Source organism: Pinus tabuliformis, chromosome J (assembly GCF_031772625.1).
Source record: "Pinus tabuliformis cultivar Carrire ecotype Pingquan chromosome J, CPIR1, whole genome shotgun sequence".
Classification (NCBI taxonomy): domain Eukaryota; kingdom Viridiplantae; phylum Streptophyta; class Pinopsida; order Pinales; family Pinaceae; genus Pinus; species Pinus tabuliformis.
In genome coordinates this window covers 75,836,354-75,862,013 of record NC_142295.1, presented here as the reverse complement: position 1 = coordinate 75,862,013, position 25,660 = coordinate 75,836,354, and the positions used below count along the sequence as shown (strand labels likewise).

Genomic DNA, 25,660 nt, shown 5'->3' with positions numbered 1-25,660 from the left:
CCTTTCACGTAGACCAGCCACGTTGTCTCTTATGAGCTTGGATACAGACTGGAGGGCTCGACTCTTAGTAGAGTACTCCAAGGACAGGTTTGCATGTGATATTCTAGACAGGCAGTGGGCAGATGACAGGTACAGGGTGATCGATGAGATCATCTATTACAGGGATCAGATCTTCTTGACTGAGGGGTCTCAACTCAAGAAGAAGATACTCCAGGCATCACATGACTCACCATTGGCAGGCCATCAGGGGTTTACCAAAACCTACAGGGCCATTAGAGAGAGGTTCTCATGGAAGGGCCTCAAGGAGGACGTACTCCAGCATATCAGGGAGTGCGATGTTTGCCAGAGGAACAAGGGGGAGATGAGCCATCCCACGGGATTATTGCAGCCTCTTCCCATTCCGGAGGGGAAATTCTTTCCCTTATTCATTTCAGTGTAACTTACTTATAAACATAACAACACATTTTCAACAAGAAGCACCAAAGTCACCGAAATAGTTTAATTACTCTAGTATTGATGAAAGCAAACACAAACCATAAAAATTCAAAGAGTAGTCTTAAAAACATTCACAATCCATGTGTGAAAATGTGTTTGCCTGGAAGGCTTCAATATTAAGCAAAAGTCCCAAGATACATAAATACAATGAACACCACTAGCTCCAATAGTGGAGCGTTAGAGCCACTACTTGCTCCCCAAAAGTACTAACTTTGTCTCTTTAATGCCTTGTGGGAGAAGCCAAGGTTAAAAGTCCTTTACATGAGAAATGAGGATCTATTTATAACTTGAGGAATGACCTTTCACATCCTCTTGACTCTTGACTTTCCAACTTTTAGTGACCTTTGTACTTCTACAACCTTTGGAATTATGAATGGCTTTTGGAATTACATATGACCTTTGGTATTACATGTCTTTTGGACTTCCATGACTCTTTAGTTCATACATGACTCTTGGACTTCCACTTATTTGTATTTACAACAATTACACAGTACATTATGACATCCACATCATCATATGATGAGAACGTGACATGTCACTATCTTTGATGACTTGCACTGATAGTGGTTGATGACATGGACTTCTTCAGTGGTCACATGGCCGCTACATGTACCTTCGTTCTTCATGCAGCTTTGATCGTTGATGTCCTCACCCTCCGAAGGGTTTTTTATCTAATGGAGTTTTTGAAGTGCTTTGATCATCAAGATTCAAGTGTACTATTCATTCTTTTCATGCTTCCTTTTCTTTGTTCTCTTTGCCCGATCTTCCTCATGTGTGCTTGCCAAGTTGTTCCTGGAATACCTGTATCTACAATCACTCGTGACAAGCAACCATTAGCCTGAAAAACTCCTATTCTACCATGTTTTATGTAGATTTTTTGTTCATGCCTTTTAGGTGCGCTCAAAAGGGGTAAAAGGGGCTTTTGGGCATATGGGAGCACTTTGAAAGGCTGAAGGGTTGAGAAGAGGAAGCTTCAAGGCTTTGGCATGCGCTTATGCGCTCAGAAGAGGGAGGCACTCAAGGTAGGGCGCATGGCGCAAGTCTGAAGGATGAAGGGGAAGGCTTCATGCTTCCCTTGTGCGTTGTGTGCTCAAGGGGGGAGATGGAGGGCACAGGGCACACTCCTGAAGGCTAAAGGATGAAGGCTTCAGGCCTTTAAGGTGCGCTCAAGAGGCCCAGGAGGGCGCAAGGTGCACTCATGAAGGCTGAACACTAATGCTTCGTGTCTTCGAATTGCGCTCATGTGCTCAAGGGGTCCAGGACGGCGCATGGCACATTGGGGAAGGCTAAATGGTGGAGCTTAAGGCCTCTTTTTGTTTGAGTGTGGCCTCCTAGTTATGAATCTCTTCTTATTTGTTTTTGAGATCAAGAATCTTTGTGTGCAAAGCATCATGTGGCGGGTGGAGGGTGTCTTGTTCTCTATGTTTATGTAGCAGTTGTTTGAGGGACCGATTTTCTGCTTCCACCTCGGATATTCTATTAGAAAGTGTCTTAATTTCCTTCTCCATATACTCCAAAACCTTGACGAGACTATGGATCTCGGCAACTATGGAATCTGAGTCTAGTTGAGGTGTCCCCATGTTATCTAATGGAGTTGCATTATGTTTGGGGCTTACAGATTGTGTGCTAAGAACTACCCCTCAAACCTATGTGGATGAATATGTCTAAGGGGAGCAGGGGAGTGAGGGGAAATCTCACTTCTTATGTTGGTGGTGAAAAGAGAGGAGATGAAGGGGAGAAGGGGGGGGAGGGAGGCCAGAAGGCAAGGGATCTAATGGAATGGACAGGAGGGAAATGAAGTCGGTAACGGGGAGGAGAACGTGGTAGAGGGAAAAGTGTTGAAAAGTGTAACTAGGTTCGGTCTTCATAGTGACATGTGTAAATTGTGATTTTATGTAATTAATCAAAAGAAGAAAATAAAATCATTTTTGTAGTACTTAAATCATGGGTTTCATGATCAGTTATTTTAGTTAAGGTTCCCATTATGAACCTTTAGGTTTTGTCATCTAGTCATAAAAGTCATATTGAGTCAATGTCATGTATGAAGGACCCTTCTTGGGCATGTTATATATTTGTATAAGTCATTAAAAGAGTCAAAAGACCCTCCAAGACAAGCACAAGCATCTCCTAGCAAGTCGGCCTTAAATAAAGTGATGATACCTCTCCAAAAGACACGTCGGCCTATCTCACTGTCAAGTCGGCTTATTATGGAGGCTCCAACAACTATAAATAGGGCAGCTCAGCCTTATTTCAGAGACACAATTTTGGTGAAGGTGAAGAGGACAGAAAAGAGTGTGAAGTTCTCAAGGAAGGTAGCTTACTAACCAGAAAGGAAAGGAAGAGGAAGATCAAGCTCTTTTGGGACTGTTTCTTGGGCAAACATCTTCACACATGTGGCAGAAACCCTATACATTTATTGTGATAAAGGACGAGAAAAGGGTCTTCACATCATCTCTATTGCTAGCCAAAATAACAAGGAACAATCCTCAAGATAAGCAAAGGAGAAACACTCAAAGAAAGACCATATCTCAATTCACATGTGTGTCCATGCAGTGATTTCAAGCAGCTGAAATTACAAACCTATGGAGGAAGGCCGAAATATTTAGGGTAGCTGAAAGGTGCAATGTAAGAAGAAGTTTTGACTAGTATTGACTTGGTCAAGAAGAAGGCAAAAAAGAAAGGATCTTGTGTCTTGGTCTTGGAGTGGCAAATAGGTCAAGGGTCTTGGTATTCATCAATTGAAGTCTGTATAAGAAGAAGAATTTGTTTGGGTTTTCCTCTCAAGTGGGAGAGGTTTTGGCCTTGGATGATAGCCTATATTTTGTGTCTCTTGTCTCTTTATGGTTTATGCATTGGTAGTTGTTTGATGAAAAATAACACTATACTAACATAAGTAAAAGAAAATCCTAATCTATGAAGTAAAAAGCATTCATAAACAATTATCATTAATAGAGAAATCACCTAATCTTGATGCCCTAGATTTCTCAACAAGAAGGGGGGGCAAGACGACATCCCAAAGGAGCGTCGACTATACATGAGGGTGATTGCTAAGTCAAATCAAGGGCTCCACAACCTAAATATGTGGTTGTGGCGAGGGAAAGTTGTAACATGAGTTGGAGCCAGAGCAAGCGACATGCAAGGAGCAGAGAGGCTGATGTGATAGGACATAGTCGATGAGGGCTTGACGGGGGCTCAACAAGGAGGGACATGGCAATGGCAAGTGAAGCAAGTTGCATGAAAGCAGCAAACTAGAACCGCACTAAAGCCACAAACTACAGATTGCACCAACTTTAGCAAAGGGGGACCTAACTCGACTATGGATAATGATGGATGTTGGGCAAGGGTCAAGAGTCACGAGTTCTAGGCTACAATGTGACGTTTCGGGCGACGATTTGAAGGCAAGCAGCGAGCTAAGTGTTTTGGGCGACAGGTTGAGCAACAAAGGGGGGGCTCAACAAAAAGGGCCACCACATTGGTAGGTGAAGCAGGCCGCATGCGAGCAGACTGTAGCAAAGGGGGGGCCGACGTGACAGTGGACTACGGTGGATGTTGGTTCTGGGCTACAACGCGAAGAGCATTCCCTTTAGAGGAGATGCTCAATTTCCCTCTCACTAAAATATTATTTTTCTAAGCTAAAATCCCATCAATTAGCAAATGAAGGAGCAAAAGGCCTTCTTAAGCAATTAAATAATCTGAAATAATACAATCTAGGGGCATTCATGCCACATGTACAACAATAAAGGGGCATGAGCCCTCACAAAGTGACCCATATCCATAAACGAAGGGATAAAAAGGGTTGTTGGCATAGCGTCCAGCGGCCAGCCTCCAAAGGCCCTTCAAATGCATGGATTTGTCCACAAGTAATCAAAACCAGCCATCAACTTTTCCAAACTTCATTTATCAAGTGGGCAAGTGGCCCTTTAATCCTTCATTAATCCTCCCAAAGTGGGCACACAAACCTTCAAGCAATACCATGCCTCCAATCAATCTTCCATGTAATGACACCAGGTATTCAATAGCAACAACTAAGCATCCATACCCGACAATGGTGGTCTTCAAAGCTCAAAATATAGCACTCCACAAGAGAACAAACTTCCATAATATTTCAAAAGACGCTCATGAAAATTTCATTCCTTATCAGGGTTCACGAAATCAGCAAACACCGAAACGTTTAGGTTGGTTCAAGTCTTTTATCTTATATTTCAGGTCAGCTCAGCATCCAAATTCACATTTAAGTCGGCTCAAAGTTCTCTTCCAGAATCATATATATATATGATCTGATTTAGAGTGAGAGCGCTCCTTCAAGGTCTGAGGTAGGCCACTACAAGTTGCAACATCATACTGGAATATACTTGATACCCAGAAATCTCTTCACCCACTAACAGAGCTCTGACTACTATTCTTATTTGACATATCAGGTCTAAGTAGTCATCTGAGCCGCTGCTGCAACTTTTCTGAGGTTTTCATACTTCCATATGACTTGCTGGAAATTAATAACCACTGGCAGAGGAGACCAATGCTTCCTACCACATGCATCTACAGTTTCAAAACTAAGGTCAAGTACCCTCTAGTTTGGCACTTGAGTCTCTTTTTCTTTTTCTGTTTTGAGTGCTGAACGAGCATACTCAGTGGCCTCTTCCCAATTCGAGGGGAATTAACAACAGCTCTGTGCAAGCCCTGTAGACAATGGAACCCCTAAAAACAAATTTTGGTCATGTTTTCCACGACATCAGAAACACAATCCTTTGACAGTCCCAAACTACAGCCAGACTTATCAATGATTTTCAGTTCAGCAAACTCTGACTGAGACACCAATGAGCGACCTGTCTTTCTCTCATCACCACATGCAATCACCAGGAAAACTCAAGGATGAAATCATCCTCATTGAAAGGCCTTTGATTCTTACCATCTGAACTGTTCTGCATAACTGATTTTGAATTAGTGCTCAACTTGGTGCCATGGTTTACAATTAACCTCTTTGGAACTTGAAACAAGATCCAATGCAATATCATCTTCATTCTGGAGACTGTAAGAGTCTGAACCAAACCTCTTGAGCAGGGTCATATGCTCATGGTTAACATCTTTTTTAACATCCCTAAATTTCACTTGAGGAGGGGTGTCAGTGTATATGCGCCGGTTGAGTTTACTAAGGTAAGATATTAAATGCTGAGTTCGTGTAGCTGCCAACCAGCTTTATCTGCCAACTACCTTCTTTAATGCAGGACTTCTCCCAGTTTGCTATAAATATAGGGACTCGCCTAGTATTTCAGATGCAGCAGATTTAACAGATTCAGTGATTCTCTTGTTACTTCTCTTCGTTTTGAGGCTGTTCTGTTTTCTGAGTTCGGCTGTCTGTGTGCAGGCTAAGCTGATATTATTATGTTATCATGTTGTTTTAGTTTTATTTTACACTGGGAAAGAAAAATATTAATTTACAAAATAAATCATCATATCCGCATTTCCCTTGCAGCATATATAGACTGAAGACGTTCTTTCATGTTTACACAATCCAGCAATTCTAAGATTAAATATTCAATTTTATTTTCTACCATTTTAAGTATAACGGCTCCGAAGCGAATTCCTTGTAAGAAAAACGGTATTGCAATTCAAAATTTTAAAAATAAAAACATTAAAATTTAAAACAGGTGCCTAAATTCATAGATTTGGGATCGTTCCTTCATAAATAAAAAAGGAGAATTTTTTAAGAGGATTACCTCGAGAAGAAACCTGTCCAGCAATAACCTGAGAATGGGGAAAAGAATCGCAAATAAGGGTGCGAAGAGGAGATCTTCCTTTGAAGGATATTCTTCATATTCCCAATCTGGCCACTGCAATTCATTTGTCATTGCCATTAGCTGTAACTGTGCATATACAGCGTCTCCAAAGGCGAAGTCTGTGCAACCCGGACACCCGTTTCGAACTCTGTACCTCCGGGTTTAGCTCGGCTTTTTGAACTCCGAGGAGACGCTTGCATAGCGGTATGTCATTTGAAAGAGTAACTTTCCGATTGTCGTTTAGTGGTATGTAATATTAAATATTTTTTAGTTTTTTATGGTTGATTCATCCTGTGAATGTATTATTGATTATCATTATTGTTATTGAGTAGATTTTAAGGGTTAATTTCTGGAAAGTTTTTTATTTTATTTTTTTATTTAATTGGTTTGGAATTTGATAGTATTATTATTATTATTATGGTTATTGAGTAGTTTTTAAATCCAATTTTTTAAAAAAATTTCTACTTTATTTTTTTATTTAATTAGTCTGGAATTTCAAAGAGATTTATTCAAATCACGGGTGCCAAATACATATATCTGGATTCAAATTTTGCCACTGGATTTCATCCCTAACTCCAAAAACTCCAACAACAAAAAACACGCTTAAAAACTCCTCATTATTATTACTTTTTGGTAATATTATTAGTTTACAACACAACAAGAAAAGTCAATTAAATTATTTTAATGAGAGAATCAAATATTAATTTTTAAATCAAATTATTATTTTTTTTTTATGATACACCAATTTTTATTATTTTTTTAAACTATATTATTCATTTAACATTTTTTATAATGGCATTTTTTATGTTATTTTTTAAAGAAGAAAGAAGGAATAAAGAAAGAAATTATTTTAACATTTATAAAGCTAAAGATAGGCATGGGATAGATTGCTTCTTCATTTGTTTGATGTATTTTGACCTTTTTTCTATGAAACTTCAAAATAAATGCTCTCAACTTCTCAACAAACCCTTCGCTAAATAGATTATCCCAAGAGCTAGCTGCCAGCATATCTACATAACTTTATTTGTTGTCTTTGAAGGCCTCATTCTAAAATGAAATGTTTTTTGTTTCCACTTTTCCGGAAGAACAAAAAATGCATACTCTTTCCTCCCACACTTCCTTTGGCCTTTTCCAACGCCCTGTTTCACAACGGAGTTGATGAGAATTAGTCCTTAACTTAGCAATAAAAATTTTGGCTCTCCAAGAGATATTGGCATCTATGTATGCTTTTGGTTGATGACTATGAGTGGGTTTAAACACTTCAATATAGTAATTTTTCTTTCTTCCTAGCTCCTTATCCCAAGTACGCTTGTGGAACTTTTCCATAACATAAGTTTTTATCTCTTTGTTGTTTATGGGACACGCGTTCAAGCAAATACCCCATTTACTAAACCATTTGTTATTTTGTTCCATCCAAGCTTTTTTGCTCTTGCACAATCTATCATTAAAGACAACCTTAGGCCATCTACCCTCTTCCATTTGCTCAAATTTTTTTACATACCTTATGACTCGCACCATAACAATTGCTTCAATAGGAGCAGTCATTGTTTCACTTAACAAGATATCATAAGGAACTACACTTTTAATCTTAAATTTGTTTGTAATCAAACGCTTATGAATTTTCTCAATTTGTCTCCACTGCATGTCGGATGTACTGCTGGCCCATACTTCACAACCATAGAGAATCATCGGAATCACTAGAAGCCCAAAAAGAGTTTGAGTGGTTTTCCAGCCCCATAACTCTACCTCTCTAAACCTATTTTGAAAAGCATAAAATGCTTTCCAACCCCCCAAAGTTATTTTCTTTCTACAACCATTCCATCTTATATTTTTGTTGAAGTCAATTCCAAGGTATTTGTAATCTGAAACTTCTTCCAGATTGTTGCCTTCAAAGTAGAACTTATGCTAGTTATGTTTTCTTTTCTTAGAGAATACCACTAAATTGAAATTCTTGACATTTTTTTATTCTACCACCTAATCAATCATCATTTGTGGTTCATACCATTATTCAGGTTTTATCCAACATCAATGCGATGGATCCGAAAAACATTTCTACACAATATGAATTTTATTTAATCTTACCAAATTAATTTAATATTTTTATAATTGCAAATAATTAAAGCATAATGACATTGTTACTGAGGTTAGGCAAAGATTGTCCACTTCTATTAGATACTATATTGCGAGTTAAAAGTACTATATTTTTTTTGTTAAGCTTGGCAGGTCCTTCTTTTTCTATTTATAAACAACAAATTTACACCACATATGTGAGATAGGTGGCCTCAACTTGCCCAGTGGGAAACCAAGTCTGTTGGCCACCTATCCTCGTTATAAGCCATCCAAAAACAGTAAAGTATCAGTCGTTTTAACCAAGCTAGATAAGTATCAGTTTCATGATAAGATTCTATATGTCTATCTATCATAAGCATGCATATTTTAAAGTAAATGCTACCCGTAAAAACAAAAAACGCCTAGGTAACTGGCTATTCCTGTTGTTCTTCTGAAGCTGACTCGACCGAAGCCGGGTCCTTGGCTGAGTCACCAGGCATCTCAGCTAGTTCGATGATGCAAGGGATGTGCCTTTGAATTTTGTCCAGGCGAATGTCCTGCTTGTGAAGCTGAAATTGGATTGTCTGCAAATCTTTTTTATAGTTAGGCATGTCTTGGAGAGTCAGTGCCATCCCCACTGATATTTGCTCCATCGCCTTCCCCATAAGGCTCTTCATAAGCCAGTATATATAAAGGGTCTGTTTAAACTGGGTTATTCTACCTTTGGTGTTCCTGGGATCCGGAATTACAGTCCGCCAGTTCTCCATCTCCTCCTCGGATTCGCCTTCCTATTTAATTTCCCCCTCCCATTCTTCCAACAACTTGCAGATGTCAGCATCTGTTCCCTCCCTGTAGGCTACCGCAGCTTCGCTAATGAGGTGTTCTACCGGTTTCCTACCTCATCTCGGTTCTGAGGTGCTCGGGCCATTTGCCCGTGCAGACTCCCGCCCCCGTCTTCTGCGTCCTCTTCCTCTTGTCGGTCGAGCCATCTCCGCTCTGTCCACTCCCTGTTCAAAAGCACGACGAGTTAACCTCTAGTGTTGCATACCACTGTTATGCTTATGCTTTGGTCTATCCCTGATGCATTCAGAGACAGACGCTGGTTGGGTGACAGCCCAAGCAGGAAGCGAGGTCGTTCAACTTTCCTTGTCATGTTGGTCTTTGTTCCCTACCCCATGCCTCTCATACATAGTTCGGTTGACCCACCCCTCACGCGGCCAAGCAAGCGTGCCCCTGCCCAGGTGAATCTTCCCCTTCCCCTCTGCCCAGTTAAGGGTTCCCCAGCGAGGTTGAGCCTTCCCATGCCCCTCTACCCAGTTAAGTTGCGCCACTCCTATGTGTTCCCTCATGTCTACACTTCCCCATTGCATTGTTTCTACCACTCCACCCGCATAATCATGCGAAGCTACTCTGTCGCTCTCAAGACTCGTCTACTTTCCCAGTCGGCACTCAAGGCTCTCAAAGCCAAGACACTAAGCCAGACCACTGTCACCCCAAGCTTACAACGTTCTCCCCAGCTAAGCCCCTAGTTCTCCTGAGCCCCCTATCCATAAACAAACAGAGTTGCCATAACAGGGGGATTGACGAACCAAGAAACATACCCGAATACCCTCTGCTGATGTCGATGACAGTAACTCCGCCTGCTTGCTCCAATGCTCCAGCGTCCGCAGTAATGTGGTTATCCCCCTCCCAAATTGCTTTAACTCCCCAATCTACCCTTCCATATCATTTCCCCTATCCTTCCTTGCATTCATCCTCGTCCTTGCCATGCCCACCACCTTTCCTATCTCCTCCGTCAATATGCATGTGGGAGGCCACTGCACCCATCGCCATGAGCATGTGGGGGGCGGTGGGTGGTACCCTTCCATTAAACCTTATAACTAACACTATTGTCTGACGTCCTTACCGTCTTCGAGCATGCACCCTGATTGGGGAGAGTTAAAGGTACTATATTGATTTAGTTTTATTTTGTATTTAAAAGATTTATTTTACATATTTTAATATAATATAGCGAATGTGGATAATTTTCTTTTACTAAATTTCATTTAATTTTTAACTTTACATTTATTTATTTTGTTTTATTTGTGAATGGTTTTTATAGGAAGGTAGACATGTAGGGCGCATGTTAAGTTTAGATATCTTTTTTGTTTATGTATTATAAAAGTATGTGATTTTTTTTTATGGAAGGATAAGTAAATTGGAGTGTTAAAGATTTGTTTTGATGTTTCCATGTAGAGACATATTTATATTCTATTTTGGAATATAGTGTTTTTTTTTAAGGAAAAAAATAATATCACATATTTTAGATTAGATGTTTCATTCATATTAATTTATTTATTTTTCAAGTTTTGTTTTTCTAAATATAATGTGATAAATGATATAGAAAAGATTGATAAGACTAAAAAAATATAATTAATAAAATGCATTAAATTACTTCAAAAACATTTAAAAAGTAAATCATAAATTAGATAACACAACAACGAAGGAAAACAAAAAATGCAAGAAAACATATCTATAAAATGAGATGAGGGGTTACATCATCTAAAGGAAGAGAACTCTAATGTCACATCCATCATTGAGAAAGTAAGGATTTGGTTAAGTGACTTTGGGAAGCACATGGGACCCACAAGCAAAGACTTTCGTAATATGACCATGACCTTGAGTACATTATTTATCTAATCTATGCTAAGGGTGAGTACTCTTTTGTAAGATGCCCCCGAGAATACCTTGGAATTTCCCCTCAATTTTTTTAGTGTTGTGTGGGTTTCTCTTTGTGGGAAGCACATGGGACCCACAAGCAAAGACTTTCCTAGTATGACCATGACCTTGAGTACATTATTTATCTAATCTATGCTAAGGGTGAGTACTCTTTTGTAAGATGCCCCCTGAGAATACCTTGGAATTTCCCCTCAATTTTTTTAGCGTTGTGTGGGTTTCTCTTTGAGGAATTTCATCTAAGATTTAGCATAAGTTGTGGATGCACCTCTAAGTAGTTTATTCAATTTAATACACACGGACCCAACAAAAGCTCATGGGAACACTTCAAATCAGCAATACATCATTTATATAGTACCCACGAATTGTATAGACCATTGTTATAAGTAGACATTAGATATAACTTCATATTTAAGGATTTATATGAAGATTATTAAATACAATAAAAAGAATATGTTACCTGGAATTGCGTCATCAACTAGATAGCAGTGCGTCCTTTCAGTAAAATTAATGAAATTGTAGCAAATTACTAATCCCTTCTTCAAGTATCCACTCAACCCCTTTAATAAGTGATCAGCCCCACGAAATGACGGAATGTATATATCAATTCGCTTAGCCAAAAAGACTAAGAAACTTGTGGTCCTACAACATGTACAAACTTGTCCTCTCGAGGTGACTATTCGTTGCCCCTTTTGATGTCACTCTTCAACGTGATATAAATGAAGTCCATGGTCCCTTTTTCAACGAACAAGACTCAACCAAGATAACATTAACTTGGCCCTCTCACAATGGATGTATCTCAGCCAGCACAATTGTTGAGAAATCTAGGGCATTAGCATTAGGTGATTTCTCTTCGATTAGTAACTGCTTGTGAATGCTTTTTAATTTCTTTAGATTAGAATCTTCTTCTTTCTTAGATTATTAGTGTTCTTCTTCATCAAACAATAACCAATGCATGAACATAAATAGACAAGAGACATAGAATGTAGGATATGAGCTAGGGCCAAAACCTCTCACTCTTTGAGAGGAAAACTGTAACAACCCAAAATAAATATCTAATTAATTTTCTAATTAACATTAAATTTAAATCAAAGTGGCACTTACCTTAGCCAAATAAACATATAATTAATAAACTAAATTCAAACTATGAATAGTGCTCACTTGTGGTAGAAGTAGGCTTACCGCAACAAGGTTTTGGAGACGACTCTCCACCCAACCGTAGGCTCAATTGAGCAAGGATTTGCTACAATTGGCCACCTTCGAGCCCTCAATCAACGTACTACTGCCAGTGACTCCTATGTCTTAGAACACCATTCTCCCAAGAGAATGAAAGATAGAATCTCGGAATGATGGAATGCCTCCCATCCTCCTCACCATCTAATAAATAGAACAAACATTGGATGAGAAACCACATGTACACACTCCATGTGTCTACATGCGACTTTCTTTTGATTTTTTAGCTTTCTTGTTTTATTTCTTTACTTTTCTTTTGATTTTTAGCTTTCTTGTTTTATTTTCTTCTTTTTGATAGTTTTCTTGTTTTATTTCTATTTATTCTTATTTAGAGCTTTAGTATGGTTATTACTATTTTTATTTTTATTAATTTTCTTGTATATATTTTTAATATCATTTATTATTTAACATTTATTATTATTTAGTATTTTTGTATTATTTACTATTTATTATTTATTATTATATTATTATATTATTATTTTTATTATTTATTATTTATTATTAAGGGGAGGGATATTACATACTCTCCCACTTTAAGGAACTTCGTCCGGAAGTTAAGTTGAATTATTTATTATTTATTGTTTTTATTACTTATTATTTATTAATATATGTATGTAATATTCCTCCCCTTAATAATAAATAATAAAATAATAATAAATAATAAATCACTTAAATAATAAAAATAATAAATCATAAATGATATTAAAAATATATACAAAATAATAAATAATAATAATAATAATAATAAAATTAAAAATGGTTATTCTCTAAATAAGAATAAATAGAAATAAAAAGTACTAAATGAATATTTCAATATACCTTGACATAATGTGATAATACTTATGCATATCGCTATCATCGTATGGATACTATAAGAACCATATGTACATCTTTATCATGCTACCATGATATCATGAAACATCGTCAATATGTTTTCATCAAGTTGTCAAATACTTTTCAATAATCATTTCCACTTCTTTCTACTAGGTAGTCGATCATTTACACCAACGGTATAATCATCGTTAAATTTCACATGAGCCTCTTGGATCTTAATCTCTCGTTATATATTCTTCCTTCCCCAAGGAAATTCTGGTGAAATTCATTGTTTAAGATATTACTAGTTATTCCATCACAATCTATCTAAAAATTAAAATTCCTTGATTTACATCCATTTACCCTTTGGCTTACTGATTCCAATACCGCTATATGCAATTGCATATAAACATTATTTCATCATGATTTAATTTTATATCATGCTTAATTTACTTGCACGAGGATTTGTTGATCCATGTTGACTTATTTAACAATTAGCACTTCATCCACAGAAATATTTTCTTATCTCGTCGAGTTTGTCAAGTTCGTATCTCAATACCATTTGATTGCTTTATCATAAAAGACTCTTTCTTATTAAATAGTGTCATTATTTTAGATTTTGAAATAGTTGGAAACACGACTACCATCATTGTCCATGAAAAATTTAAGTGTGAGGTGTTATGTGGAAACAACCTCTTTTAACTTTATGGGAAGTCCTACTCATGAAACAATGAGTGAAAATTAGTCAAGTACAACCTCTATTAATTGACTTTCACTTCTTTTGTCACTATGTACACAATCCTTCTCAAGGTATCCTTATAAAATTTCTAGCAACATTCCTTCCTATATCTTCCTCATTTATTATCACTTGGTCATCATGCAACTTCACACCTTCACATTTTTAAAATATGTAGATCATCATTATGACCATTACCAATCATGTTTCTTGCTCCACTCATCAATACCTTTAAAAGAACTTTCTTCTTGATAGAACATCCCTTCATCTCCTACCCGATATTCATAGATATATTTTTATTTTTCTCCCTGTCTTGATTTCCTACTATTCCATGTCTACTGGCTTCAAAAATGGAAGTTTCTTCACTTCATTCTATTTTATTAAATTGACTTTAATTTCTCACCTCCAATCATTGTGGTTTCTTCTCCTCCTCTCCTATAGCACTGATATACCTTGGAAATGTTGTTACTATTTCCCAACTTGGGTAATAAATTCATTAAGATAGCTACCAAATGTAATCTGCTTATAAAATTGCCTGATCATACGTCTTGTTATCCATAATTCATTCATATAGTTAGTCACCTATGAAAAACTTTACCATGTGGCTCTCCCATTGTTATAGATGTTGTTATGCACACAACTTATCTTCTCCAATCATTCTATGTTATCATACCGTCCAGGTTCCGTAAAAATGTCCTTCATTATTACCATGATTATTCAACTTCATTAGTTGATTGCCAATATTTTCTTCTTTATGTGCATCATCCTTAGATAGACCTTATAGTGATACCTTTAGAGTACCAAGTTATGTTTCTTCCATTATGTTCCAAAATAGGTTGCCTCTTCTTACTGGTTTCTTACCCTTGTTGTGATACTTCTTCTCTACCACCTTAAGCATCTGATCCACGTTGGCCATAATCACATGAGCTATCATTAGTTATCATCCTTAAAAAATTGCAAGTTTCTCCTTTCCATTTCTCCTTAGACAACTTTTATCCACTATATGCAATTAACCTTGAATCACGAAACCTCATGTAACTTATACTCAAAACTAAACTGAAATCATAGGGTACGATTTAGATGTATCATAACGTTCAAACCATAAAACATGACTTAGTCTGTCTTAGCTAAGTAAGCACTCCAAATGGGTTCACAACATCTTAATCGTCAAGATCATATTGAGAGAGTTGTGTTCTTGTAATAATAGACCAGAGAAATACCAAGCCACTGCTATTGCTAAAGGACAATGAGAACAGTAATCCAACCCAGATAATTAGTGAATAATATGATCAACATTCAAGGACTGTTAGATCAGATTGAATAATGAACAGATGCAAGTGAACAACGATCATCTAAAGGTAATAAGATATCAGAGTTTATCCATTGTGAATTGGGACAGATTTCATTATTTAAGAGCACTTTAATTGGTGACAAATTATGCAAATACTTCAAGTTCTATGTAAACTAAAATGAACCGATTGTGAGTAGTTTCACCAGCATTAAAGATTTGTTCCTCCACAAAAGCATGCCAATATACCATATCAATCATGTAATCTTTCAGAGAATTATACATCGTCAATTATGGGTAGATTATCACCATCCAAGATTACAAGATTATATACTTTTCCAATGAATTAATGAGTCATAACAAAACTATATACCTTTAATTATGTGACTCATTTAGAATTTCGCTTTGTTATATGGTTGTAATGGAGAGAGCTATGTCACACCTTTAACCGTTGTAGTTGATTATAGCACTTTTCATTTTATGAAATAGCGTTTAGGAAATGATACAAACAACTCAAGAAAATGAGATAGTGGTTTTACCATGTAATGAGATTCTAATGAGAGCAGAGAATCACAGAGGAAAGAGCCAGTATTCAAACCAAAGAATCTGTTGTCTATGATGATGCATGAGAAAAACCAATGAGGAACTAATGAGTGCATCAAACTTTAACTTATACTGGCCAAACACTTACAGTTGATCTTCCAAAATAAATGGTAATACCCCTGGAATTTCAGGTCTCACTTCTAATATCATACTTTTATAATGATTCTAAAGAAATAAGCTCGCTATAGTTAGTTTAAAAGTATATCAGTCTACCAAAGCCAGATCAGTTATCAAAATGTAATGAAAAGAAAGTTGATGAATTGTAAAAAGAAAAGAAGGTTGATATAGAGACCTTGTATGAGAAATAAAACACTACTGTAACTCAATATCAAGATTCATCACTTGAAGAAGCATAAAATAAGAACCAATATACTCAATAATAATTATTATCAGAGTCTAATAATAATAAGGTTAATACGTTATCCTTATTATCACAGTTTGTGAGTTTTAATAAGATATACTTTATCATAAATTATCAACAATCACAATACTTAAACCATAAATTATCAACAATCACAAATTTTGTAGTATAAAACCATTGAAAACATGAGTTAGAAGGTAATAATGATGTCAGAATAAAACTTAGAGAATTGTCTCAATCCAAATTCGAATGACTAAAGCTTAAGAATATTTGTGGCATTATTGTGTTAAAAGGTACTTGAATTTCGAAAGAAAATTATGCATCATTATATGTCACACCAATATTAATTCTATAGATTCATGATTTTTAAAGATAAAGATAAATTGAAATTTTGTGTTGTAGAGTGAAATATTTAAGTATCTATTTAAGCAATCATAACTTATGTTAGAAGAATTAAATGCACTGCTTTTAACAAAATAAATCGTTAAACAAATTTATTGAATGTATCTTGAGATTCTTATGGATATTAAATGATTACTCTAAAGAAATTTAAGAAATCAAACAACTAACGAAATATTACACACCATAAATAAGAGACACCGCCATTGGACCCAAAACGGGATTGGATGACTGAGAAGGTTATCCCTCCCCAAAACACAAAATAAAATCATTTTATTAATAAGATGGCTCGCATGCAAGCGCACCCGCGAAGGCAACACCATAACCAAGCTTTAATAGCTACCGAGTTTTACATTCATTAATTACAACATAAAGATCGAAATAATACCAGGAAACTCTGAACAAACCTATTGTCTACAATACATTTTTGAATTCTTGACGAGAGAAGGAGCTTCTTTTGGTGCTTGGACTTTGAACAGATATGCACTTCATTTGAGGTAACCTTGTGGATCATATTTATCTACAATGGCTGTAACCTGGATGCTCCACAAAGAGATTACAAAAACTTAAATTCCAGCAGTGTTAGTATGATTTATTTAATCTGGGGATGGTTATGATACCATGTGAGGCCATGTTAAGTAACCCCAAAAACTTGAATGATTTGCCATTAAGGTAGCATACATATACATACACAATGGTGTGATTTTTGGTTTTAACTTCTAAAGTTCAATATCTCTTCCTATTACACTTTTACCAAATTCAAATTATTACAATTATATTTATATTCTTTTTATCACTCCATAATTATATAAACTATCCCAACACAAAGTATATTCTGATATAAACATTATGATATAAAGGGACAATGGCAATTCAAATTACCAAGCTAATGTAACCCTTAATATAATAATGTAAGAGAGACATTGAGCTTGTATGTAACATCTCAAGAAGGGAAACTAAAGCCGTTAAAAATAATTCTAAAGAATATTTGAAAATTATCTAATAAAGAGAACTAATTTCCAACCGACCAAACTTTGCGTCGGCCTAAGACAAAGAGGGCGTTGTATTTAACCTAACACATCCCATCATGATATTCAAATATTTACACACATATACATATTAAAAGGTAAGGTAAGATTCATCGATGAAACTTAAGAACTGTGAGCTGCTAGATATCCCACTGAACAGATTGAAACGATTGTCTTGACCCGGACAGAAAGATGGTGTTCTCAGGGGAGAATATTAGAAATACTGAGAAGCATACTGTTTCCGATACGACATCTGAGACATCCAACTCACGTAAGTCACACAACTATTGACATTAATTGTAGCACTCAAATTCAATTGTAGCTTTTTAACGTTTCTTTGTTTAATCAAGAATTCTTCGGCATCATACATATCACTATCCTTATGCTTTGCATATCTAGTACGCAGTGCCTCTGAAATTTGTATAATCCCAGATTGATATTAAAATAAAATGAGCTATGGGATTCAGCCATAGCCAAACAGGGCCAATGCGATTAGTGTTATGCTTGGCACAACGAGATCTCTGTAAAGGAAGCGAATTTTGTGAACAACAAATATGTATCGGCACAGGGTTTTTTTTTCTCAATTGAGAGCAGGGAAGTTTTTCTCTATCGTAAAGCAGATCGAGCCTTTTGCTGGTTCTATAATCTGAGCGGATTGTCCAAGCTTGTGCGTTCATACGAAATATTATGAAGCCTGGGTTATTCAGGAACTACGAATTTACAGTGGCTTAAGGATACGCCAAGTATTTGAGTCAGAAGCAAGGGTTTCAAGCGTCCAGTACAGTAAGGCTAGGGTTCCTGTGACCGCTCGAGATTCTAAAACCATCTTAATAGAGCGCTCTAGATAAGTGGGATGATTCCAGCATCTTAAAATATACAAATCCGGCAATCCTCTAGCAGGTTTGAGTTCTGCAATACATACGGGTTTGGAAGCAGAGAAGACGGACTTTGAGAAGAGTAACGCCCTGAGGTTAGAGTTAATCCAAGGTTGGGATTTAATGTTTTTTTTTTTTGAACAGATAGGAACCACAAATGTTTTTAGGACCCACAATCCGTAGGTGATAAAGCCGTGGTTGGTAAGTACGCAGAAGTGTAGAACTTGCAAAGGGAATTTCGTCCAAATTAGATTAGTCGTGTTTGACTTGTAAAAACTGGTCTTCTAGGAATCGGGCAGAGCAGAGAGGAGTACGACTAGTTCGTAGAAATCAAGTTTTGAAGCTAGATGAGGACTTCAAACTCCACAACGCATAGTGCTTCAAGGAACAGATTCATAATTTTATTTAAATATGTGCATGATAAGATCTGCCGTGGAAATTACTCATAGGAATGACTTTAAAATGAACACCATTAAAATATAACTATGCAGCCAATATGTACTGGAAAAAAAAAAAAAACAAAAAAAACAAAAACAAAACAAAACCAACAAACAAACAAACAAAAAACCAAAAAAAAAAACAAACAAACAAACAAAAAACAAAACAAAAAAACAAAAAAAAACAAAAAAAAAAAAAACAAAAAAAAAAAAGACAAAACAAAACAAAAAACGAAAAACAAAAACAAAAACAAAAAAACAAAAACAAAAACAAAAAAAAAAACAAAAAACAAAAAACAAAAAAAAAACAACAACAACAACAACAATTTTTTTTTTTTTAAGATGCCCATAGGCCCTAAGGGTTGAGCCTAAGCTCTGATACCATATGTAACAGCCCAAAATAAATATCTAATTAACTTTCTAATTAACATTAAATTTAAATCAAAGTGGCACTTACATTAGCCAAATAAACATATAATTAATAAACTAAATTCAAACTATGAATAGTGCTCACCTATGGTAGAGTAGGCTTACCGCAATAAGGTTTTAGAGACGATTCTCCACCCAACCGTAGGCTCAATTACGCAAGGATTTCTACAACTAGCCACCCCCGAGCCCTCAATCAACGTACTATTGCCAGTGACTCCTAAGTCTTAGAACACCATTCTCCCAAGAGAATGAAAGATAGAATCTTGGATTGATGGAATGCCTTCCATCCTCCTCACCATCTAATAAATAGAACAAACATTGGATGGGAAACCACATGTACACACTCCATGTGTCTACATGAGACTTTCTTTTGATTTTTCAGCTTTCTTGTTTTATTTCTTTACTTTTCTTTTGATTTTTAGCTTTCTTGGTTTATTTTCTTCTTTTTGATAGTTTTCTTGTTTTATTTCTATTTATTCTTATTTAGAGCTTTGGTATGGTTATTATTATTTTTATTTATTTTCTTGTATATATTTTTAATATCATTTATTATTTAACATTTATGATTTATTATTTTTATTATTTATTATTAAGTGATTTATTTATTATTATTTATTATTTATATTATTATTTATTATTTTGTATTATTTATTATTTTTATTATTATTATTTATTATTAAGGGGAGGGATATTACAAAAACCTGCACAAATTCTTTTTATAGAGATTCCAATTGACGCATACCAAGACCAAGACCCTTAGCCTATCAACCACTCCAAGCCTAAGCCACTAGTTCTCTTGACTATCTTATGATGCTTTCTTCTTCGTGACTCCTTGATCAAACGCTCAAAATTCAAAGTTGTCGGATCGGTGTGGAACCTAAATGACCATGTAATGCTCGTCGTCCTGAATCTGGCGCAACTCATTTAGTGTGAAACAAACTCCGTATGCTTCCAGAAACATGTTCTGTCTGTTTTCCAAAACATACGAATTTGGAAAAACTTTTGACAACTCAATCAACAGTTTGTACTGTTGACGTGGCATGATGACTAGGCTTGCTGGTCGGGCATGGTTGACTAGGCTTCATCAGACCAATCATGTCTTGCCACTTGTTCGAATATCATTGGCACTGATTTGGGCGATTTTCATTGGTGGGTTGGTGACCAGCCACAGGTGGCCCAACTGGAGGCCGCCACATGGCAACATGGGGGCCACCAAAAACTTGTTAAGAGGTCAAACTGCACCTCACAAGATTTGAACTCAGCACCTCGTTCCAACTAAAGTCCATTATTTACCAACGCGCCACGGTAGTCCTTGTTAAAAGGACTTGGGAACGTTTAATTTGAATATGCGTTGGGCAGGAGTTGGTAAAAGGGGCCAGGGGTAGCCCCAGCCCCGATCAGCGTGCCCAAGTGGACTAGGGGCAGGACCAAGGGCCAGGGGTAGCCCCGGCGCCCCCGACCATAACAGATATACCATGTGACATGTCAACAATACCACGGGCGAAGGAAGTGGGGGCCCAGCCGGCGAGGGTGGACAGTTAACCTTGGCCCCGAGCATGTGACCCCCTACGTGACCACGATTTTCGGAAATAAGGCCTTAGAGGGATTTCAAGCACCCTGGAAAATGCGCCCAGATATTGGGTAATTTGGCGCTCGGTTAGCGGAATTAGAGGCGAAATTGTAGGTTAGGTGCCTGATTTTGGGGAATTTGTAGAGCGAATAGCAGCCAAGCTAGGGGAACTCATAACTTGTTGATTTTTTGTCCAATTTTGGAGCAGGAAGAGGCTAGATAGGAACTTTTGGGTCTTCTGAAGCCATTGGAACATGTTTCAGAGCCATTTGAGCACTGTAAATGTATGTATTCACACTTTTGAACATAATTGAAGAGGGTCAAGCCATTGGAAGCTGGACCAAGGAGACATAACCCAGGAGGGGTGAACTCCTTCATCATGTGTTGTTGTGTTACTATTTATGGTGATGTTTATGTCTAATATATGTTGTTGTTCAGTGTTTTACTTATGTTAATTTTCTCATGAAATTTACATAAAAACACATAAAAATTCATGGTTAACTTGCAATTTACCTCATAATCCTCAAGCACTTGTTTATATTCTGAATTGGAATTTAGCACAACAAACACTAATTTTCCCATTCAGGTCACTCCTCTTCTTCTTTCGGCCTTCTTACCATTGACATCATCTCCTATCATAGAAATGAACTAGAATTTCACACTGATGTCACAGAAACTCATAATTTTCATGTCATCAAACTATGTTCATTGTAGCAACATTGAATCTTACCGTCATGTCATCAAAAATAGCAACGAATATTTGTATATTCATTATACCAATGATATGAGACCTCTTCCTAGCACCGAGACAGAGATTCGAACTTCTAGTCACTGTAATCTGAATACAAAGATACATCTAATTGTGGTATTATTATAGCATCGAACTGTGCTCATATGCCCTTGTCCAATCTCTAAACTTTTGCGATAATACTGAGACTTTCCTTCATAAATGCGAGCGATTGTTCTTGCAATTAGACTTCTTCATTGCTCCCTTATCATCTTACTCGCTGCCACTTCCATCCAAACTCATCTATGTTCTAGAGATCTGAACTGATCTTTGTAATACCCGTCCGAAAAACTTAAAGAGATATGGAATCTGAACTATGTATAATGCGAAGAGCCTGCCCTTGTATATATAGTATTTCATCCTATAAATAAGCCGACATGTTCTTATCGAAGGGATGTGTCTCTTAATTGTGAGCCGACATGAGTTTGATTCATTCATTTGGAGGCCGACTTGAAGAGGAGGACAATGCTTGTCTTTGGAGGGCTTCTAGACACTTTAATATACTTATATACATTTGACACATGCTCAAGAAGAGATCTTCATACATGACATTGACTCTTTGACTTTAATGACAAACCCTAAGGCTCTTAATGGGAGCTATCTAAAATAAAATCCCTTGCTCATGAAACCCATGAAGCAATTCTTACAATAATAATTGTATTCTCTTCTTTTCATCATTTACAAAGATCATAATTACATGTCATTATGAAGACCGAACCTAGTTACACTTTTCAATACTCCCTCTTAACTAGGGAGGTATTCATAATGGTACTTGGTCATTCTCAATTTGAAGAATTTCTCATAAGAAGAATTGGATTGGTAACCCATCTATCTAGTATCATATCAACCAACATTGTCACATAACAAGGCCTTGACTAACAACTTTATCCACATGTTCAGAGCACAATGCTGACGAGACCAATAATTCATAGACACCATAATCATTGTCTCTCAAGGTACATATTCCACCCGGGTGTTCACAAAGTATGAGTTACTTTGGACTATTATTATCTTGGATAACCAATCCTCAAAGAATATCGGTCCACAACTACTCTTATCTTGGATGCCCTATCTCATCCTCAAAGAGTATCAGATGCCAGATGATTACCCAATCCTCCATTCTGTCTTCCCAAGTGAAGACCATAATGATGTGTCTATCTCTCCCTCTTAATTAGGGAAGACATATCAATTCCAATAACAGAATTTACTCATTCCTACAGAAGGAATGTACCTAAGCTCCCTCTTGGCTTAGGAATTTTCAAGTTTCTTCCAAGTAAGAAACATGTTTTCTGGTTCCCTCCTAATTAGGGACCTATAGCAGCTCCTCAACTAGTTGCTTGAAGAGCTCCTTCCTTCAATGTCATGAATTTTTCTGTCAAGGAGTCTTCATCTTTTGTGGCTTCTTCATAGGGCACATACCATCCATCATTTTTAATCCATGGGTCAGTCATGTCATTATTTCTTTCATCAGAAAGTGATCCATTAGTCTTCATCTAGCCTTGCTTCATGTCATTCTATCTTCTTCATGCCATATTTTCTATAAGGATATTACATCCTTCTATATGGTCCTCTTGGAAGTCATCCACAGTTCTTCCCTTTGGCAATCTTGCATAAGCCCATCCAGATATTTGTTCAAAAATAAGAAATGAACACTTAAATCAAAATTACCTTTGTGATGGTCTTTCATCATGAGATCTTCCAGTTTGCATCAACATCCTGCATACATGTTGACATATGTCCCAAAGATATCCATTGTCAAGGGTCTTCATCTTTTCCAGACTTCCATCAGATTCTTCATATCTTTCTAGTAGATTTCCTAATCAAATCTTCTTGGTCTTCCGGATGTTGATTGCTTTTACCATGGTTGCATTATCTCGTGGTATCTTCCTTCCTTTCTTCACACATTTCATTTTGTTCCTAGGAGATTCTAACCAAAGTTCCTCAATTGTAGTCAACCATATAATACTTGATATGGGACATATTATGTTGATTTCATCTAGTGTGACCCATGCCCTCTAACAAACTTTCATAGGAGGAGATTCCTTTCATTTGATCATGCATATCAAGATTAAGTAGTGATCCATGTTACCTACAACCATACAACATGACTTTATAATATTGAATACAAGCATACATACCTCATTTATCTTTAGGTCATCTAGGATTCTTGCAGAAGCTTCCTTGATTGAAAAGAATTTCAACCCCTTGATCTGCTTCATCTCTTATGTCATCATACCATCATCCCATGAATTCCACAAGTTGGAGTTCCTGATGAAACACTTGCTTCCACACTAGATTGGTGAACCTTCTGATGAAGATTCCATTAATGAGTCTTGAGGATCTTGCATATCCGTATACAACATATGTTACCTTTAGATGTGTGATGAGCCTTGTCATGGATGACTTCTTCCTTTCATTTAGTTTCCAATGAGGTTCTTAAGAGTTATATCCTTCATAGTTGACTATCGGACATCCTTCATGTTTCCTATGGTGATGTCACGAGCTCTTACTTCTAATTCTTTTCCTCTTGGACTTCTTTCTTTAAGCTATCTCTACTTCTTTGGTGAAATGGACTTCTTCTCTATCTTTCTTGTTATTGCCCTTATTGTAATGCTCATAGCATTGAATCTTAGCTATGTTATTCTTTCCTTTCAACAAAATGTATGAATCCTTTCATTTTGATCCTTCAACACTTTTTCCCTCAACCTGTCATCTCCTATCTTGCATAGAAACCACGAGTTGTTGAATAGGATGGCCTTTTTTATCCTCATAGACATTTGATACCTTGTCCATTAGTTAGTGCATTTAGAACAATGATGATTATCTCCTTATCATCTCTCCCAGATCTTGCAGTCGAGATCTTATGAAGATATCACTTCATCCTTTGATACCTTCAATTTTGCATAGATCAGATATAAGTGATATGGCATTTCTTTATCACATCTTCAGAGACTAGTTCTACCAGTTTATCATATATTTCTTAGATGTCTCCAATCTTGTTATATAGGGATGAGCAATCTTTGACTGATTTCATAAGAATCCCTTGAGCCCTTTGATCCCTTTCCATGTATTCAGAGGAGACTTTTTCATTGATGTGTTCAATGACTTCACTTTCTTCAAGGATTATGTCTATCCTCCTTTTCCATGCAAGGAAATTCAATGACCCAACCATCTCATAGATCTCCTTGTAAAATGAAGTCATTTTACTACATTAAATTTATAGAATAAAATATACTTACTTGACAATTGAAGATGAAATCTTCAACTTGATCTCTTTGATGGTGGTTGAAGAAGATGTATTATTGCCCCTTTTGGATGATCTTCTTCCAAATGAAAATCCCTTCTTCAATAAAGGATATTTCTCCTTTTATGATGTCAATGTCTTTAGATCTAGCATCTTTTGTTAATGGTGATTGATGAGAATGTTTTGATGCTTCCTTGAATGATATTCTTCAATGATAAGGAGGGGGTCTTTGCTGATAGGTAGCTTGCCTTATAGATTTTGAAGATGATGACAATGCTTTCTCACCTTCAAGATACTTCGACTTCTCGGCAGTGAATGAGTGTAGATCATAAATGCTTCTAGGGTCTCCAAGATAATGTGATCTTAGTCCTATAAATGCTTCTCTTGGATGTCTATACTTTGGCCTACATTGCTTTATAAATAGCTTCATCTTGATAAGGGTATTTGTGGTCTTTTGATAAGGACTCTAGATCCGACACTCTTGCTGATGTAGACTTTTAGTTGCCTTGATTTGATGATCCCAAGACTCTTTCTGAAGTAGACTTCCTTCTTTGATCTAGGGTTTGATTCTTTAATGTAGATCTTTGAACTTTCGCTTTGATATCCTTCAACTTGCTTTGGTGCCTTTCTCTAGATTCGATCCTTGAGTGTCCCTTGATAAGATTCCCTTCCTTGACTTTGACACCTTAGCTTTGATACCATGTTGAAAAATCTAGGGCATTAGCATTAGGTGATTTCTCTTCGATTAGTAACTTCTTACTACTTGTGAATTCTTTTTAATTTCTTTATATTAGAATCTTCTTCTTTCTTAGATTATTAGTGTT

General features: G+C 36.5%; 1 protein-coding gene across 3 annotated transcripts in view; it reads right to left on the bottom strand.

Annotated features, from left to right (window-relative positions):
• The window catches only part of LOC149225585 (ceramide synthase 1 LOH3-like), a 65,379-nt gene extending 58,874 nt beyond the window's left edge, over positions 1–6,505 (bottom strand). Inside the window, exon 1 of one of the 3 annotated variants that reach the window (XM_089377171.1) lies at positions 6,210–6,505. In XM_089377171.1, coding sequence (XP_089233297.1) covers positions 6,210–6,347 — 138 coding nt within the window. In that variant the 5' untranslated portion in view covers positions 6,348–6,505. The remainder of the gene's footprint in view (positions 1–6,209) is intronic. The other 2 variants (XM_089377170.1, XM_089377172.1) reach the window with 2 other exon arrangements.
• Positions 6,506–25,660: the final 19,155 nt, after the last annotated feature.